The sequence below is a fragment of the Gadus macrocephalus genome, chromosome 8 (genome assembly GCF_031168955.1).
Source record: "Gadus macrocephalus chromosome 8, ASM3116895v1".
Taxonomy (NCBI): Eukaryota; Metazoa; Chordata; class Actinopteri; order Gadiformes; family Gadidae; genus Gadus; species Gadus macrocephalus.
Genome location: NC_082389.1, coordinates 2,869,200 through 2,888,224, shown reverse-complemented (window position 1 = coordinate 2,888,224; position 19,025 = coordinate 2,869,200). Strand labels below are relative to the sequence as shown.

The 19,025-nt window shown below is 40.8% G+C and overlaps 3 protein-coding genes across 10 annotated transcripts in view; 2 read left to right on the top strand and 1 right to left on the bottom strand.

Annotated features, from left to right (window-relative positions):
• LOC132463690 (uncharacterized) overlaps positions 1 to 19,025 on the top strand; it is a 142,960-nt gene that overhangs the window by 3,077 nt on the left and 120,858 nt on the right. The window contains exons 3-6 of one of the 7 annotated variants that reach the window (XM_060059993.1): positions 8,114 to 8,184; positions 9,298 to 9,402; positions 10,378 to 10,477; positions 13,532 to 18,086. The exons of 1 other annotated variant lie outside the window; for it this stretch is intronic. In XM_060059993.1, the coding sequence (XP_059915976.1) occupies positions 8,146 to 8,184; positions 9,298 to 9,402; positions 10,378 to 10,477; positions 13,532 to 17,283 (3,996 nt within the window). In that variant the 5' untranslated portion in view covers positions 8,114 to 8,145 and the 3' untranslated portion in view covers positions 17,284 to 18,086. Of the gene's footprint in view, positions 1 to 8,113; positions 8,185 to 9,297; positions 9,403 to 10,377; positions 10,478 to 13,531; positions 18,087 to 19,025 lie in introns of those variants that run through there. 5 more of the 7 variants (XM_060059994.1, XM_060059995.1, XM_060059997.1 and 2 more) reach the window with 5 other exon arrangements.
• LOC132463689 (uncharacterized) overlaps positions 1 to 19,025 on the bottom strand; it is a 139,861-nt gene that overhangs the window by 36,951 nt on the left and 83,885 nt on the right. The window lies entirely within an intron of this gene.
• Positions 2,031 to 5,027, top strand: LOC132462486 (uncharacterized). The gene is made up of 3 exons (XM_060058039.1): positions 2,031 to 2,970; positions 3,229 to 3,299; positions 3,411 to 5,027. The coding sequence occupies exons 1-3, from the start codon at positions 2,776 to 2,778 to the stop codon at positions 4,375 to 4,377; spliced, it is 1,233 nt and encodes a 410-aa protein (XP_059914022.1). The 5' UTR covers positions 2,031 to 2,775; the 3' UTR covers positions 4,378 to 5,027.

Below are 19,025 nucleotides of genomic sequence, written 5' to 3'. Positions count from 1 at the left end.
GCTAAACAGCTCTCTTTCAGTTACTTATGAAGACATAATCAACTTTTTCAACTTGAAACCTACGAGACTCCGCCTTGTGTAGAAGCTCCGGTTGGACCGGGTTTTTCTATGCTGGCCCGCCCTGGCATAATTGCTGTTTCTGAAAGTTCACTTCTACTCACTGTGAGCAGATAATGGGCAGCCGGCACGAACTACACGAACTAGGACACTTGTAATGCCAAATTAATATTGCAATTGTTACTGATGCCCACGCTTTATTCATTGTAATCACTATGGCCCAATGCTGCAAGTGAACCCTCCTATGGCTTAACGATATGCCTCGTCTCACCCAGCATCTCATCTTCATATTAAACTATGTTCCCTGGTGCTGAACTTCCATCATTAAACTATAAATGATCATGCATGTTTGTATTCTTGACAATAAATGTGTTATCTTTGCACCAACTCAGTAGAGATGAGTAGACCCATTAGAGATGGCTGAGTGCGTGATTTACCAGAAAAACAGTATATTCTCCATAGCAACAGAATACAGGATTAGATACTTCATTCATTTTAGCTCATAGCAATACAATAACAGGTCATAGTTACATAGTTAAGTGTTTTTAATAAAACCGCTTTTTAGTTTTTTAACATAAAGGTTATCAAAGGCACATCATTCACAACAAGTCATTCAACTGGCACAGGAGGACAACCCGTCACCGTCGGTGACCAAGGAAGCGATGGAAAACCCTTTGAACCACACACCACACATGAACCGTTGTTCACCAGAGCTAAAACATTCTACTGGGGCGACTCTGACATGATGTAACAAGACAAACGCATATAAACCATTAATCACACTGCTGAAAATTAAACTAGGGGGGCCTTGAGGTTCAAAGGTTCAAAGGTTCAAAGGTTTTTATTCGCCATTTGTGCATAAACCAGACAGTTCAAACACATTGGAATTCTAGTGCAGGGCTTCCCAAGTCAAGTACAGTATTAATACAATTAAGATTAGATAAGATAAGGTCAAGGTGCCTTACAATGCAGCCTCCTCCCCCCCGCCACTACAAGGTCGGGGGATGCATTCTAAGCCTCCTAGCTCACGCCCTGTAGGTATGACTCAACTAGAGCTACTGAAATCACACTGCTGAAAATGAAACCAGAGGGCCGCAAGCCAGTGGGCTTGGGCCTGCAATGCACCCCAACCTTATAGTGGCAGGGGGAGGAGGCTGCATTGTAAGGCACCTTACCTCACGGCCCTCAGGTTTAATGTTGTGCGTGATTAATGGTCCTAGTTGAATGTGTTACCTTTTTTTGTTCAAAGGGTTGTACAAAAAATGATTTTCTTTATTAAAAACACTTGATGCCTGAACCGGTTGTCTGTTGATACTTATTTACAGTAACTATGACCTGTTATTATATTATTATGACCTAAAATGAATGAAGTATCTAATCCTGTACTCTGTTGCTATGGAGAATATACTGTTTTTCTGGTAAATCATGCACTCAGCCATCTCTAATGGGTCTACTCATCTCTACTGAGTTGGTGCAAAGATAACACATTTATTGTCAAGAATACAAACATGCATGATCATTTATAGTTTAATGATGGAAGTTCATAGTAGTTCGTGCCAGCTGCCCATTATCTGCTCATAGTGAGTAGACGTGAATGGGGTGAGGGCAATTGTGATCAGAATAGGTTCAATGCACGTCACATTTCCGGGTTTGGCTATACCGGCAAACCAACTTCCGGTGAGGTGGACGGCACTTGGCGACAAACGACAGACACAATACAACAAACATGGCTCTCTTCTATACTCGGTGTCTTCAAGACCTACCTCGTCTGAATATTAACGATGTGGACAGACTAGTGAAGAAGTCTTGCACTACTCCCTCCAGTAAACGGGAAAAGGGATTTAAGATGTATATCGCCAGCTACATAGATAATTACGAGGGTAAGTCATTATGTTCAAATGTTACATTAGGCTGAAATGTTACATTAGGCTACATTGTAATAGCTTCTAGCTAGCGTTGATGTTAAATGAACGATTAGACGGCTTACGTTAACGCCCAGTAAACGGGAAAAGGGATTTAAGATGTATGTCGCCAGCTACAACGATTAGACGGCTAACGTTAACGTTCGGTTAACGTAACGGTTAACGTTCGTTGTTTTGATCGACTATGACTGACAGACTTATCAGCTAGTTTGAGTTTGTTTTAGATACTGTCAAGGTATTGTGCAAAATGTAACGTTAACGTTATAGTATTGTGTGTTCGTCTTCTTCCTTCCTCACAGTGTCATTGAGAGACAAGGTGACAGGAGAGATCAGCGTGAGGGCAGTCTGTCATAGATCAATGAGGAAAAGTGAAAAGCCACACGACTTAAGAGTAGGGTCATTGTTAGGGCAATGGTTAGGTTTGACAAACTGATAGTTACCTGTCAGCTAAATTAAAGCACACATATCATATCTGCTATCTTAAATTAAACCCCTTTACCCCTCCCTACATACACAGCTTGTTGCCTTATCTCAACATGCATACAGCACACTGCCCCCATTACCACCACTTCCATCACTCCCCTGTAATCATCCCTGGATGCTCCTTGTTGGGTTAGGGTTGGGTTAGGGTAAGGGTTAGGGTTATCTAACGCTAAACAAATGACCTGTATCATGTGTAATACATTTTCATATTTTTGTGTGAACTTCATAGAACAGCCTACAGTAATGTATTTCTTGTTAGCCTAATGCTTTTGCTGTCAATCAACATCTCATGTAAGCTTCTATTTCTCTATAGATGGTGTTAAAACACTCAAAACCAGTTGTTTTGGTGAGCAGCCATTGTTCCTGTGTGGCGGGCTGTGCCTTATGCAATCATTTGGTTGCACTCCTGTATCAGACTGCCCACTATTCACAGCTAAGCATTCCTGCTGTTCCCCCCGTGCACAGCTGCACAGACACAGAGCAGATCTGGCACAAACCGAGGACACTGGTAGGTAATTTAAAGTGTTCATCTTGTATTGCACACTGCCTCATGTATTGTACACTGCCTACAACATAAATAATATTGCATCCATGTAACATTTTTGCCTTAAGTGATTCTTGGTGGTCCCATCAGTACAGCAAATAAATAAATACACAGTCACACACGCACACACACACACACAAAGACTACCCCACCCCCTATAAATACAGATGAGATACACACAGTAGACACATATTCATAGCTTGAATGTGTCTCTGCTGTCAGGGTGTGAGGCCAGGCCCAGTTGGAGAAATGGAGTTTCGAAAACCCAAAAATTCAACTGCAGACTGTGTAAGGTGAGATATCAGGGTGGTTTTTGCATGTAAGCCATTGTATGTTGTGGCAGACTTTTGGTGTAGTGATTTTTTACTTTAATACTTTTTTGTCTTACTGTTAATATTTTTCAGAAGTTCTCTCTACAAGGCGGTGGATGGGGAACTGCTAGATCTTGCCATGTTGAGAGTTTCAGAGGTGTACAAAGATTTCCCTCCTTCACTTGCACCCTTGGTGACAACAATGGGCATGTCCGCTGATGTCCCATTAGTCCAGTCTGCATTTGGAGCTGTCCAGGCAGGGAGCTTACTGTCATTTCAGCAAAAACCTCCAGCAATAAGGGAAGTCTTCAACATCCCATCTGCTCCTGCTTATCCCTCCCTTCCCATCCACAGCCACAGGCTTCAACCGCCATCCTGTGCCTATGTTCTGTCAGAGCAAGAAAGTCTGCACCTGAAGTCTCTGGATGTGTCATTCAACATGGCCCACAGGATAGAAGCTGGAACACAAATGCAGAGTTTGTGCCAGCAGTGGCATCGCTTGAGAAGAATGCGTGTGACATCTACACGTTTCTATGAGGTATGCCATGTTCGTGGACATACATCTGCAGAAAATCTGGCTGAGAGAATTCTCCGGGGAACTGGGCAGACCAGGGATATGAGGAGAGGAATTGATATGGAGCCACGTGCTGTTAAAGAGTATTGCACGCTGAAAAATGTCAACTATTCACCCTGTGGGTTCATTGTGCATCCTGATGCTCCATGGCTAGGAAGTTCTCCTGATGGAGTCATCTTTGATCCCTCTGGGAACCCACCATTTGGTCTCCTTGAGGTCAAATGCCCCAATATCCAGAGCTATGTAGACTGTCCCTATCTAAAAATGTCAGGTGGTGCTTTGAAACTCAGGAGGCAGCACAAGTACTACTGGCAAGTTCAAGGTCAGATGCTACTGACAGGGCTAGAGTGGTGTGATTTTGTTGTTTATGCTCAGGAGGACATGTTTGTCGAGCGTATTTATAAAGACCTTGATGTAATGCACACCATTAGAGACGGAGCAGATCATTTTTTCTTTTACCACTACTTACAGAAGTGTTTACAGTAAATCAGTCCAATGCCTTTGTATAGTATCCATCAATAAGTGTAATCAGTTGCAATCAGTTCATTAATCAGTTTCAATCGGTTCAGTGAGTTCAGATGTTATTGTTCATTTTTACAAATCTATTTTTTAGATTAGATTAGATTCAACTTTATTGTCATTGCACAGAGTACAAGTACTGAGACAACGAAATGCAGTTTAGTATATAACCAGAAGTGCAAAGAAGCAGAATATCTGAACCTATCAAGAAGACTATACAGTATAAGAACTGTTTTGTTTACATTTGCCGTCTATACAATATCTAAGCTGATGTACTGTTCATGTTCGCAAGTCTATACCAAATGGAAATTGTTGCTTAGTATAAAGTACACATGCTGCTGCTGCTGTTGTTTTACTGTTACACTGTATACAGCTCAAGTTACTGTTGATGGGCTCTTAAAATAACTTGATATGTATGTATGTATTTATTTGTTTATTAAACTGTGATGGAATGTTGTATGTATATTATAATAAATGTGATGCATAACTTATGACTTCAATATTCAAATAAATAGAAATGCCACTTGAAGTACTCTGAAACTGAAGTTTTATTCTATTCTTCAGCCAAAGACAAGGCTCTGTTGCAATTGCAGGATTAGCTATGGCTGGTCCAACAAGAAAAGGAGGTCAAAGGTAGGATTTTTTTTTTTTTTTTTTTTTTTTTTAACAATGGGAACCAACTGGTCAAGAAGAATGTAAGTAAAAAGGCAAGCAAAAAACATCAGGCCATCATAATAAGTACAATTACACAGACTGCAGAATATATACAATATTTGACAAGTGGTCCATTCCAATAGTTAACAGAATGACATGTGCAAGTCAAGACATCCCAGGTGAGACAAAATCAATAAGTAAAACCTATTAGGCATTCATAGTAAGAAAAGTAGAACATTTGCAGACTATTAACAACACTATATTTTAAATATTTAGGACCACTTGGTTTCAACATTTCAATATGCCAAATAGCCTAAGGATTTTATGGCTAGACAGACAAGAATGACACTGTAGACTTACTGGGCCCATGCCTTGACAAGTGGTCCATTCTGATAGTTAATTAGAAGACATGACACTGCAAACAGCTGATTAATGCTACCAGAAATGGACAAGGGGATGACTGTATCGAACAACTTGTGTTCTTTCACCCGCCGGATCAAGCGTTCAACATGCACCCTGAGTCTGGCCACAGACTGAGTGTGTCTCACTTCACCCACAGACATTTGTGTGCCCTTGGTCAAAAAAGCAGGCCTGTGGATTTTGCATGGTACCAGGTTATCAATTAAGAAGCCCTTGTCCACCATTACTGCCATGTCAGGGGTAAGGACGTCGATGATCCCTGACTGCTTGAACAGCTCCCGGTCACTGATTGACCCAGCGTACAGTTCTGACACAAAGGTTACTACGCCATGAGGTGCCATTCCTATCAAAGCCTTGAAGGTGCAGTGGGATTTGTAATTTGAAAAGACCTCACTCTGTAATAGCAGAGACGAAGGCGTTTGGCAACGGAGTTCGGTACAATCGAGGATAACCTGGGTGTCTCGGAAACTCTCAAATTCCTCTGGCAAGTAGGCTCGTACTTGCTCTTTCGGCAACCAAATTCGCACAGAACCCAAGACCTGATAGAGGAAGTTTGCCCAAGTTGTTATGATGCGGCTCACTGTGGTCTGATGGACTTGAAAGCGATGAGCCAGGTCTTTCTGCTTGAGGCCCAAAGCAAGGTGGATCATGAAGAGGAAGAATTCATCGATGGCAGGAAGTGCATGCCGGGTCTTCACAGATGGACAAGTCTCCCTGGTGGTGGAGCTGGTGACGCGAATCATTCTGAGTGTTGAAGGTTCAATCTGTTCCCAGAAAGCCATCAGATGTTTGTAGGTTGCAAATCTACAAAAAAATAAATTCTATTACATTTATGGCATGATGCATTGTAGCCTATGGTAATTGTGTACTTACTATTGTCTTAAACTAATTCCACTGAACACTGTAGGCTTAGCAGTTTTATGACATAATAGGCCTAGGCTATTTTTACATCGTTCCTGGGTTAAATGTTGCAAGGGCACAGGCCATCACTGAAATATTTGTAGACACTTTTATTTTACGTTTGTATCCATAGAATATGTAATGTATGACACATATGTGTAGAACCTATTAGTCTTGCTGATCTGTCATAAAACCACATAGGGTAGGCAAACGTAACCTCTGCCTCACTGCATCTGTAACTTATTAGCAACTAAACTCCGCTGACGACCGTGTCTTTTATGTAAGATTACGCTAAAATGTTTCCAGAGTGACCGAGACATAGACACTGTACTATCCGTTAACACCGTTATTGTAACCTATTTTGGCTTCAAAACGGCGAATTTCGCCGAAAGGTGACAAGTTTGCACCCCTGACCCATCATCAATAATCACAAAAAAAGGTTCAGGGCTTACCTTGTGTAGAAGCGAATATCCTCATCAGATCCAGAGAATCTTTGGAGGCCAAAGCGACTATTGACCTTTGCCTGCTCAAGCTGTTCCCGCAGATCCTCTATCTCTCTCTTCAACTCTTCATTTTGACCAAGTGACAAGTCGAGAGCTGCAGGCTCCGGAGCTGAGCAGTAATCATGCCACACGATATCTTCATTAGCGCTTTCCATGTCTGATTCTGGTATCGGTGGTCGGTCTCGTCGTTCCCAAACACTTATCCTCGGTGGCTGCATTTCACGATTCCACTCAAAAATTGTAGGGATAGCGCCTTTTTTCAGACGCCTCCTAATTGTTCCTTCCACAAAATAGTCTGATTTGAAATGGACACTGCAAACCTTTGTATGTTTCGTTATTTGAAAGTTACTCCTTCTTATGTTAACTAACCATCTTTTCCTGATCTCTTCCTCCACCGGAAAGGAATGAAAGCTAATACAGGAGTTGTATCGTGAAGATACCGAACACAACGGGACACTACAGTGCTCCGACGCTACTTTCATCTGCTTCTGACGATGAAAAACAGTCGAATCCATTCATATAAACGTATAAAAAAATATACATAGAAATGTTGACGTTTCTTAGTTATGTTGTATAGGGGGCGTAACTCCTCCACAGCTGATAGTGTTTCTTAGTTACCAGGTAAACCGGAAGCGGCTCTGCCGGTATAAAGCATAAGCGGAAATACAACACGATTCCCGTTGCTTAGAGCCTATTATTTGCTGCTGATAAGTCCACAGGCCTACGGTATCCTCCAGGAGGAGCGGTGACATCGTTAGCCTTGACCACCCCCCCCCCCACCTACACACACACACACACACACAAATTAGCTGAACGAAATTAGCTGTGTGAGAGCACAAACATTTGCACATTGAAAGTTAACGCTACGAGTCCCCTGCGTTTTCTGTGCGCAGCCGCTGATCATTCAGGGAGGGGAGGAGTATGGCTGCTTCCCCGGAAGCCGAGAGACGCATTCAGAAACATTACCTTTCTGTCCGATTTTCCATTTTACTATTATCCAATTTTCTATCAACCTCAGCACAAAAAGTGACAAAAAAAATTGTTTTCGTATATACTCAACAAACAAAAAACTGAATATTAGAAAATGTAACTACGTATATATTCCAATTTTAATTTTTATGTTTTGAAAATTTGATAAGCGTTACACAGACTGTGGATTTCACTTCATATTTCATTGTGATTTATGTTATTACCAGTGTGATATTTAACACTGAGTTTTTCATTAGGTCTAACCGGAGCTGGTCTAATCTCTGTGTTGATGGCTGAACCTGGACCTGGGCCAGACCAATGCAACCAGGTGCGTTCACTTAATTTTTTTATGGTCCCAACGGCTCATGTGGCCTCCAGTGTGGCACTTGCCTCCCATTCACTTTGTATTGGACGCGTGCTCGCGTGGGACAAGGCATTGTGGGAAGGCCAGCGTGCGGGCGGGTGACCGCGGCGCGTCAAAGGGGTGGGGCAAAAGCTGAACTTCAGTAAACTTTTTGCAAATAAGTGTCTTGCAGCACGCGATCGGACAATCAACCTTCAGTTAGCCCTTACAGATTTGTGGTGAATTGAATTTCCTGGTTTTTAAGCACTTCCATCGACCAAGTGGTATCTCCCGCCAGCAGCCACTAGAGGGGTGGGGCGTCGCCGCGCGTTAGATAGGGCTGAGCCATTAGAGTTTATGTTTTGGGGTGCTCAAATTTGTATGTCGTCTTTCTGGACATGTATTGCAATGTCTATTCTATTAGACGTCCAAACTAGGTCCACTATTTGGACGTCATATTGACGTTCAACATTTCACCTTTGAACTGGTTAAATTTTTGGACGTCATTTGGACACCTATGACAGGTGCAGGAATTGTATACATGATCCCACTGCGCAATGTGTCATCGGAGTGACGTCTATTCTGTGTCATTATTGGTTGTCAAATTTCGGTCCACTGAAGGGGTTGTTTTGTAACGCCAGGCAACGTCTTTTTTTCGACTCCTACCGAATGTCTAATGTTGATGTCCGTGGGACCTCCGTGTAAGGGCTATTTATAGTCCAAATGTGACGTCGGGCTGACGTCTTATCAACGTCAAATTTAGACTAATTTTAGACGTCTTTCTTATACTACTTCTTAATGTTTCAATATGTTTTCTGTACCATTAGTTTTCATGTAGCTGTAGCATTACACCTTTGATGTCATTTGGACGCCTATGACAGGTGCAGGAAGTGTATACATTATGTTGTTTTTTTGTTGTTATTTTACATTTCCTGTTTTATTTATTTTAAGTAATTTTCTATGCATTTATTTATTTATATACTTCATTTTACTTGTTTATTTAATTGGAAATGCAGTTTGTGGGAAAAGTTCAGTAAATAATTTCATGGTAGCCTATCCACCTTATTCCTAACTTAAACAATTGTGACACCATGCCAGCCATCTCGGTTGGTATCCATGGCCAACTGGTTATGGAGTAGGCCAACTAACCGGTGGGTGGTCGGTTCAAATCCCGACTCGAAACCCGACCGGGACACAGAAAATGTGAGTAGTAGTGCAGCACTCTCCTAGGTCCTCGTCCATAGATGAGGTTCTCTCTCACTCACTCACTCACTCACTCACTCACTCACTCACTCACTCTCTCGTCAGTTCCTACTCTCACCCTACCCCCTTTCTTGACAGTCTCACACATGTCCGTCTACTTCTAATGAGCACGACCATGTCCAATATGAGGTAGTTTTTTGCGCCAACAATGAGGGAAGCTATGCTTCTAAATGACAATCTAAATGGATTCCACCCTAAATATGGGAAAGCTTCAAACAAATGACATCTTCAACCAAAAAACACAAATCGTACAAAAGTCAAATTAGGATGTAATTGCTCTATACGAATTGGGCTAGATTACATCACAGATATTGTTAAAAGCATGGCAGATGTAGTTATGTAGTTCCCTGGTGTCATATGGGTTGGGAGGGCAGGGCTCTCCATCCTTATGTCTCAACATGATATTTATTATGTAATTTATTCATATGTTGGCCACATATTTATTTTCCTCTCCGTTCCATACGCCATTTTAAATTAAATTCAGTATTTTGATAAATATGCCTTTCTGTAATTATAGTGGGAGGAATATAATGATTTTTATGGCATCCAATTCAAAACTAAATGACGCTACAGGATAACACAGTACACATATCAACATAGACACTTACATTTATATTGTTCACCCCCAGCCACAGTGTTTGGTCAAACATGGGAAATTCACTTATCCCAGCAGCCCATAGATGTTAAAAAGATGCAATAATTAAAGAAAGAAAGTTGTAGCATGTCCAGCACACATAGAAAATCCCACAGTGATTACAATGCCATGCCATTGGGGCATAGATGAACACGCCTAAGGGTTACACATCAATTCAGGCTAAAGGTTCCATCAATACAGAATCAATTAAAATATTTTATTAAATTATTAAATTGTGTGTGTGTGTGTGTGTTTGTTTTTGTTTGTGTGTGTGTTTTCAGATGGCCGTGGACAGGGGTAAAACCGTAGTGCTGGCAGCACTTGGCCGGCCCTTCAGTCTGGGGATGCTCTACGACTGTCGCAACGACTCACTGATCCCCGGTAAATAAATACAAGTCCTGAGTCTAGCGGATGAAACACAAGATCTCTTAGAGCGCACTCACACTAGGCAAAGTTGCCCTGTACCGTACTCAAGTACGATTGCCGTGGTCAATTCTTTACAGATTACCTTCATTCAAACATTTAAAGGAGACGTGTTATGGTGTTTTCCCAACAAGTAAACATAGTATATGATTTACAGAAAACATGTTTTTGAAGCTGTTTGCTGGAAATAGCATTTAGGAAAATAAATCGATATAATAAAATATTATAATTACAATAATATTATTTAATATATAGTTATTTTTATAATATTACATCTAATATTAAAGTTTGGATACGTGTGGGAGCATCAGAGACCAAAAACAACACCCCAAATCGAAGAAATAGTGTTGTTTTCATAATATGTCCCCTTTAACAAATCAACAAACTCTGATCTTAAAGGGACACTGTGTATCATTTTAAGTCATTTATTACCTCAAATCAACGTATTCATTCATAAGTAAGTCCTCACTGGTGTAAAATTATCTCTGCCAAAAATCTCACTTCTCCTCCTGAGCGAAGAATAATTAATATGTGGTTACATAGGACGGGTAAGCTTCATGGAGGCGTCCATGTTTTTCCGGTCTATGAACTACCGAGAGGGACAAAAAGCACTACGTGGTACAGGAAATGCAAACGCATTTTCACTCTGAGCCACCGTGAATGACTGAAATAATTCACTATCTTGCTCGAGGAGTAATTACTCATACATCATTAGCTTACACTAATGATTCAATGCTGTTTGAAATTTGTTTGAAATAACGAACCTCATCATCACTCTAATGACTTGATGAGGTAGTATTGGATGTCATGACACAGCTTCTTGGCACATACTGCCCACCGTAGTTTTTGAACAAGCGAGCACTATTAGTTTGAATGCAATATACAATTGTACCACTAGATGGGAGTAATTTTTACACAGTGTCCCTTTAATATATATCTTACAGATTTTTGATATAATTTATTATTTTTCAAAATCAACAGTTTACTTTCGTTCCCGCTTCCTATATTCTCCGTTGGTCTCATTAACTTCCGTTGAGGCTAGAGCATGATGACGTCACCTGCTCCAGCCCAGGACGGCTATCACAAAAGCTAACCGTTTAAACGTAACTAATAATGTTAAGCTTCAACGGTTACCGTATTTCCCGTTTCAGTGGCGCTGAAATTATTAATCAATTGAAAACATGATTATTATATTTCTACCAAATTGCATGTGTTTATAATATTATTATTTAAATGAATTAGGCTAATCATAGTACATGGTATGAAGGGGGGCGAACCCATGCCTATAGGAACATTTATTATAACTACAAAATGCACTTCCTGCAGAAAATGCGGCGAATTCTGTGGCACAAAGTGAGGTTGAAAATATGTTTTAATAAAGACACATAGTTTAAGACATAAAGAAATGTTAAATGGCTTAAATGAAGTGAAGGGATTTGAACAGAGTTCAAAAGTCTAAAAGGAGTAAACAACCTAAACATAAACACCATTTCAGAGAATGTAAATGGTTGGAAACAAATAAAGTGACAGCTGAATGAAAGCGCAAAGCATTTCTAAAAATGATGAAATGTAAAATGAATTTAACTGAAGAATCTGAAAGGTTGAATGAATTGGCCTGCGCTGCTGACAAATCTGAAAGGTCAAATGTATTGCAGTGCACAGTTCACCTGGAAGCTGAAGTTGAACTCACAGACGCTGAATTGCATTATCTGAAGAAGCAAAGTGCTGAAATACATTGTTACAAAAGCTGGGAGCTAAACTGTAATGTTATAAAAGCTGGAAGATAGTAGTAGTAGTGGTACTAGCTGTAGTATTAGTAGTAGTAGTAATGGACTGGTAGTAGTATCTGAAGTAGAAGAAGTAGCTGAAGTAGAAGTAGTCGCTGAAGTTGTAGTGGTACTAGCTGCACAAATGATGAAAACTTATGAAAGGTATTGTATTGATTGATGTTTGTAGAAAGAATTATAATAATCCAGGAAGTTTTTCTTTTTGAACCAGCCGAAATTGTACTTACTCGCCTAATGCTAATTCTTTCAGCCTAACGTTATTAAAAGTCGCCTAATCTAGCAACGCTGCCTGAACATCGTAAAAAGCAGTCCAATTGAGCAAGAAAAACTGCCCCATCTGGCAACACTGCCTTCACGTCCTCGCGCTCTAACCTCAGCGTCAATCAATGAGACCAACTGAAACAAGCCGACATGGATTTAAAACTGATTTTGAAAGAAGTATAAAGGTAAACGATATTCAGATTATTGAAGATACAAGTATGTTGATTTGTTAAACCTTTGAACGAAGGTTAACGATAAAATATTGACCAAGTTACGAAGTAGTAAGTGTCAGAGAATGGGCGGATGGCTCCGCTGTCCTCCCATTGGCTTCTATTGTAAATTTTAAAAGTAGAATATATAAAAAAAATCAGAAAAGGAGCGTGTGATTCTAAGCTAATCTGAACATTTTAGAATTGGAATTGAGTCTCTAGGTGTAAAATTGAGGAAGGAGATAGGTCCCAAAGTTTGTTGAGAATAATAAAGAAGAAAGAATAAAACTTAAGAAGAACAATAGGTGAGCGCTGTGTGCAGCACTCACCTAATAACCAGATGAACCAACCTGTGTAGAAACAAGCCAGAGGATGGCTTCCTTCAACAGCAAGACAACAGAACAAGTTCTGAAAGACCAACTCCATTCCATATTGAATACATGTGATGTGGTCAGTCAGTCTCTAGTGTAAAGTATTAGTGTGGGTCAAAGCAGTGATGTGTTCAGTATATAGACCAAAATTCCAACCTTAAAAAATTCCAACCTTACATTCCTTTTTATTTGACCTTTATTCATGCAGGAATAAACACATTGAGTTTCAACACCTCTCTTTCAATGCTGACCTTACAGCCTTCATAGGAAATCATTTACTTTTAGTAGGAAACCATTTAATGATATCTAAACAAAATGTATGTTTTAAATGTATTCCTCTGAGCTAGGATTCTGATGTTTTTTTCTCTTTGTGTTCTTCTGAAGCTCTGACACTTTGGGACCGGGAAGCCTTAGAGAAAGATACAGAGGAAAGACCCCAACCAAACATTGACTTTGAGATAGTTGCATCTGACTCCATCGAAGACAAATCTTCTGCATTGAATGTTGAAGCTTCATTGAAAGCCAGTTTTCTGTGTGGACTGGTTGAGGTAGAAGGCTCTGCTCAATTTCTCAAAGATTCTAAGATTTCCAGAAATCAGGCTAGAGTGACACTAAAATATAAAACCACCACCAAGTTGAAAGAGCTGTCAATGAATTACATTTGCAGAGGTAATGTGAAGCATCCAGATGTTTTTGAGTCAGGACAAGCAACACACGTAGTGACAGGAATCCTTTATGGGGCACAAGCCTTCTTTGTGTTTGACTGTGAGGTGTCAGAAAAGGAGGATAGGCAAGACATTGAGGGCAATCTAAAGGTTCTGATCAAGAAGATAGCCACCTTGAAGATAGGCGATCAAGGTTCTATGAACATGGCAGACAAGGACATTGCAAATGTTGACAAGTTATCCTGCAATTTCCATGGGGACTTTAACCTTGAGAAACACCCTGTGTCTTTTCATGAGGCCATAGAAGTCTATCAAAGCCTACCTAAGCTAACTGGAACCAACAAAGAGATTGCAGTGCCTCAGAAGGTCTGGTTAATGCCACTGAAGACTCTAGATTCCGCTGCTGCTGAACTAGTTCGACAGATAAGTGATAGGTTCATCAAGGAGGCTCAGAATGTCCTGGAGTACCTTAGCGAGCTTGAAAGGAGATGCAACGATGCAGAACGATGCACAACAACCCAGCAATTCCCACAGATTAAGAAAAAGTTAAAGGATTTTAAAGAGCTGGTTTCTCAGTACAAACTAGAATTCCAGAATATTATGGCAAGGAATCTCCCATTGATCAGAGGAGGAGGAGAGGAGGAAAGTGTTTTCGCAAAGATCCTGAAAAAAGTACATTCCTCTCCCTTCGAAAGTGGTGAACTGAATGAGTGGATGGATTGCAAAGAGACAGAAATCAAAATCATCAGCTCTCTGATTGACAATATGTCCGACATGGTGATCGTTGTGACCAGTCACTCTCTGCATCATAAGATCCACAGTGGAGATGTCAGACATACAGTGTGCTTTGTCTTTACCTCCCTGGATGGCCCAGAGCCTTACCTTTCAGCTCTGTCAAACTACTTGGATGAAACCCAATCAGACGACGTGCCATGCGCTTATGATTTGGAAAAAGAACAATGGTTTTCCTCTAATGTAGCATACGAGAAAATTAAGCTCTTCAAAGATTTTGCCGTGGCCAACAAAGAGAACAAAAGCATCAAGTTTTTAGCAGGTGCAATAAGAGATGATGAGAAGAAAGGTGCAACTCTCCACCTCTACAAGGATGGATCCTTAGCCAACTACAACTTTGAACCACCTTCGAAGCCAGAGATTAACACTGGTGACATAACCCATAACAGTGTAACACTGAAAATTTCCCCACCTCGATTTGGGTTAACAACTGTCACCCACTACACTGTTGAGTTCTGTGTCCATGGAGATGAGGTTTGGCATCAACAAATGGAGAGCAAGGCTGGAGATGTCACAGTGTCCGGCTTGAAGATTAATGAAGGGTATCAGTTCAGATGTAGAGCCTGGTGCGCAGTCGGCCTTGGCGCGGCCTGTGAAGATAGCCTTTTGATTAAAACCTTACCATCCAGTCCTCCAGAAAAACTACAAGTGGAATGTTATACTACAGAGTTATCAGTCAGATGGGAGAAACCATCTGACCTTGGACATGGAGTGGAGGCCAAGCAATACATATTAGAACTTGCTGAAACATCTCCAGAAATGAACCCTGAAGAGTGTATATGGAGCAAACTAACATTCACATCCAACGACTCCCTCCTAGTCAAAGTCATTCCAGGGCTGCAGCCTTCAACGCGATACACTGTCCGGGTCAGATGTGACTGTGGAGTTGCTGGCCTTGGCAAAGAGGAATCAGTAGTTGTGTGCACAAAAAAGCTGTCTGATAAACTGGCTACATCAATCAAAGCATCGAGCAAAGAAATAGAATCTGGTTCTCCTTCAGTTTTCAAGTTACCCCTGAAGAAAAACGATATTAGGATAGATGGATGCAAGAGGTACACATTTGGCAAGCACAGCCTTAAGCCAAATCGCACTGTCATGTTTCTGGGGGCAACAGGTTCAGGGAAGTCAACTCTGATCAATGGAATGATCAACTACATCCTGGGCATAGATTGGAAAGACTCTTTCCGCTTCAAACTAATCAATGAGGATCAGTCGAAGTCACAAGCTGAAAGTCAGACTACCCACGTAACCACCTACAAAATGAACCACCAAGATGGCTTCAAAGTTCCTTATTCTCTAACCCTTGTTGACACTCCGGGTTTCGGGGACACAAGGGGAATAGAGAGTGACAAGGCGATCAGAGAGCAGATCAGGAATCTCTTCACCTCGGCAAAGGGAGTCTTTGAGATAGATGCAATTTGTTTTGTCACCCAGGCCTCTCAAGTAAGACTAACGGCTTCACAGAAGTATGTGTTTGATTCGGTGCTGGCCATCTTTGGTAAAGACGTGGCGGAAAACATTTGCATCCTGGTCACATTTGCAGACGGTCAGCAGCCTCCTGTTCTTGAGGCGATCAATGCAGCCAAAATTCCATGTCCTAAAACCGACAAAGACCTTCCGGTGCATCACAAATTCAACAACTCTGCACTGTTTGCTGAAAATAAATCTTTCAGTGACAGAGCTGATCAAGACTCCAAATCATCAAAATATCCAAAAGAAAAAAAGATGGATGTTAACAACTTTGATGCAATGTTTTGGGCAATGGGGGCCAGCAGCATGGAAACATTCTTCATTGCCTTGGGACAAATGACAACTAAAAGCCTGCAGTTAACCAAAGAGGTTCTCAACGAGCGAAAGCAGTTGGAGGTGGCTGTGGAAGGAATCCAGCCCCAGGTACGGGCGGGGTTGGCGAAACTGGACGAGATCCGATCAACCCAACAACAGATAGAAAAGCACAACGCTGACATCGCTTCCAATGAAAACTTTCAATTTGAAGTTGAAATCACCAAGCCTGTTCAAATAAAGCTTACTAAAGAGGGAGAATACATCACTAATTGTCAGCAGTGTAACATTACCTGTCATTACCCCTGTTACATAGCAGACGATAAAAAAAAGTTTCAGTGTTCTGCCATGAAGGATGAGAAATGCACGGTCTGCCCTGGAATTTGTGACTGGAACGTACATTTCAACCAGAAATACAGGTGGGACTACGTCAAGGTGAAGCAGCTGAAGACGATACAACAGCTGAAAGAGAAGTATGAAAAAGCCACTGAGGCGAAGATCACAGTCGAGGAACTGATTGCACACCAGGAAGAGGAGGTTGCCAATCTTCAGGATGAGATAATATACCTGATGGACACGTCGTCTCGCTGTATAGCTCGGCTGAAGGAGATAGCTCTGCGGCCTAACCCGCTAAGCACGCCAGAGTACATCGACATGCTCATTGAGGGAGAGAAGTCCGAGGCCAAAGAGGGTTACCTGGCACGGATTCAGTCTCTCGACAAAATGAAAGGAAATGCCCAAATTATGGTCAAGGCTTCCAAACGGGAGAAGCTCAGTAAATCAGAGGAAAAATATATAGAGCAAACAAAGAAAAGAAGTGAAAAAAAAGGATTTGGCAGCAAACTTTATGGTTGGTTTATGTGTCACATTGACGAGGCATTCCAAGGCCAGTTTTGAGTCCAGGGTCCTCCTCAAGGTCTCCTCCCCACTGGACGGGCCTGGAACACCTCCCTAGAGGGAGGCGCGCATCGGGCAACCTTACCAGATGCCCAGACTGGCATAGGGTTAGTCCTAGCTTAAAAAATATATATAACAAATGATGTCCACTGGGGATGGCCAACACAGTTTTTTTTGGCTAGACACAAAACATTTTATTTCAAAGCGATGGCATTCGTTTTAAATAGACATGTGTGATACTTTTTTTAATATAACAGCAATTACAAAGCATAGGTCTTCTGTTTTTTATAGGTTATAATAGTATCCTTCTCAGGTAAAGGCCTTTGTTCATTTCACCTCCTTGTTTATGCTGCAACTCGTTAAGTTCAGGTTCGAGGTATACGTTTTGCCACAACTTTTTACAGATTTTTGATGCAGGTTACCTTTTCCCTCTTTATGTTTTTTAACAATTTCGAAAAAAGTAAGCAAATAAAATCTAAATATTTACATGAGGATAGATTCTCAAAACTGTACCATCATCAGTATTAGAAGTATTGGTTTCGATCCATCCATCCCTAATTTCCACAGTACTGTAGGTGTTCACAGCAATTAGGCCTAGTCAGTTATTGACATCCTTCTTCTTCTGCTACATTAACACAATTTATGCTTGTACTTTGATATAATAACACAGATGCTGTTGATGAAAACAGAGAAATGAAATTGTGATCAATATTTGTTGTATATGTGATTATGAATATGTCAGAGGAAATAATAACAGAGGCTGTAAAAAATAATATTTACAAAAGTATAATCTGAATGCCTTCTATATGTCATCTTACTCTCTAAAGCAAAAAAATATTAAACGAAATTAATGATTGAGAAACGTCTGTATTTATTCAAGCCTATTTTTTTATTTTTTATATTAATTCAAGTTGGTTCTGTTGTGAAATTTTGAAAGTTAAGTCTCCTCAACTGGATCGGTAAAGAGTTGAACTCCTGGGGGCAATTGCTCTGTCGCTAGCTTAGCCACTTTTTAGAGTTTAACACGGTTTTAAACTCAAGAAGTCACGTGACGTCTTAAGCTCCATTGCTGTGTCATATGTATTTGTGGTTTAACCTGCAGCTGCGTTTTACCTTGATCTCAATTGCTGTGTCTTCAGAGAAATTCACATCAGACACTAGAGGGCTTATTTTGTGCGTGTTAGTCTAATCTCGAAACTGACATGGTTTAAGAGGAGACTAAACCAGTTTGCATGATGAAACAAGGCTCCATCATAACCGACACACACACACAGAATTAGTTTTATGAATAATTATTAATAGGTATGATACATTTACACTTATTACACCAGATAGGCCTTCAGTACAATGCAGGCCGCTACAATATAAGAGTTGCTTAAAGTGCCCAACTAAAACTCTACAAAGAACAGATTATTTGCATTTAAAAAAATAAATGAACGCACAGAGGATCGTACCATTCAACGAAACATAAAAAGGTCAATGCTTAAAGGTTGGGTATGGTATTCTCTTTTTTGGCCATTTTTGCCAAATTACTTGAAATCCTTCTTATAACCCACTTACAGCCACTGAGTTAGAAGTACTGACAGGAAAATTAAACAAGTCAATCATCTGTGGAACGGGCAGGGCTCGAAAAACTCCAGCCAATGATTTCCAGACCCACCGAGTGTCATTGGACAGTCAAACTGACGTACTGCACTCCCGCTCCCCGCGCGACCCCTTTGTGCACGTACTCATAGCTCGTG

What these genes read in the sequence shown, in the direction of transcription:
- LOC132462486 (XM_060058039.1), top strand. Translation starts at nt 2,776, where the DNA reads ATGGTGTTAAAACACTCAAAACCAGTTGTTTTGGTGAGCAGCCATTGT. An exon ending in GGCACAAACCGAGGACACTG is followed by an intron (nt 2,971 to 3,228) that starts GTAGGTAATTTA and finishes CTCTGCTGTCAG; the next exon opens with GGTGTGAGGCCAGGCCCAGT. An exon ending in TCAACTGCAGACTGTGTAAG is followed by an intron (nt 3,300 to 3,410) that starts GTGAGATATCAG and finishes AATATTTTTCAG; the next exon opens with AAGTTCTCTCTACAAGGCGG.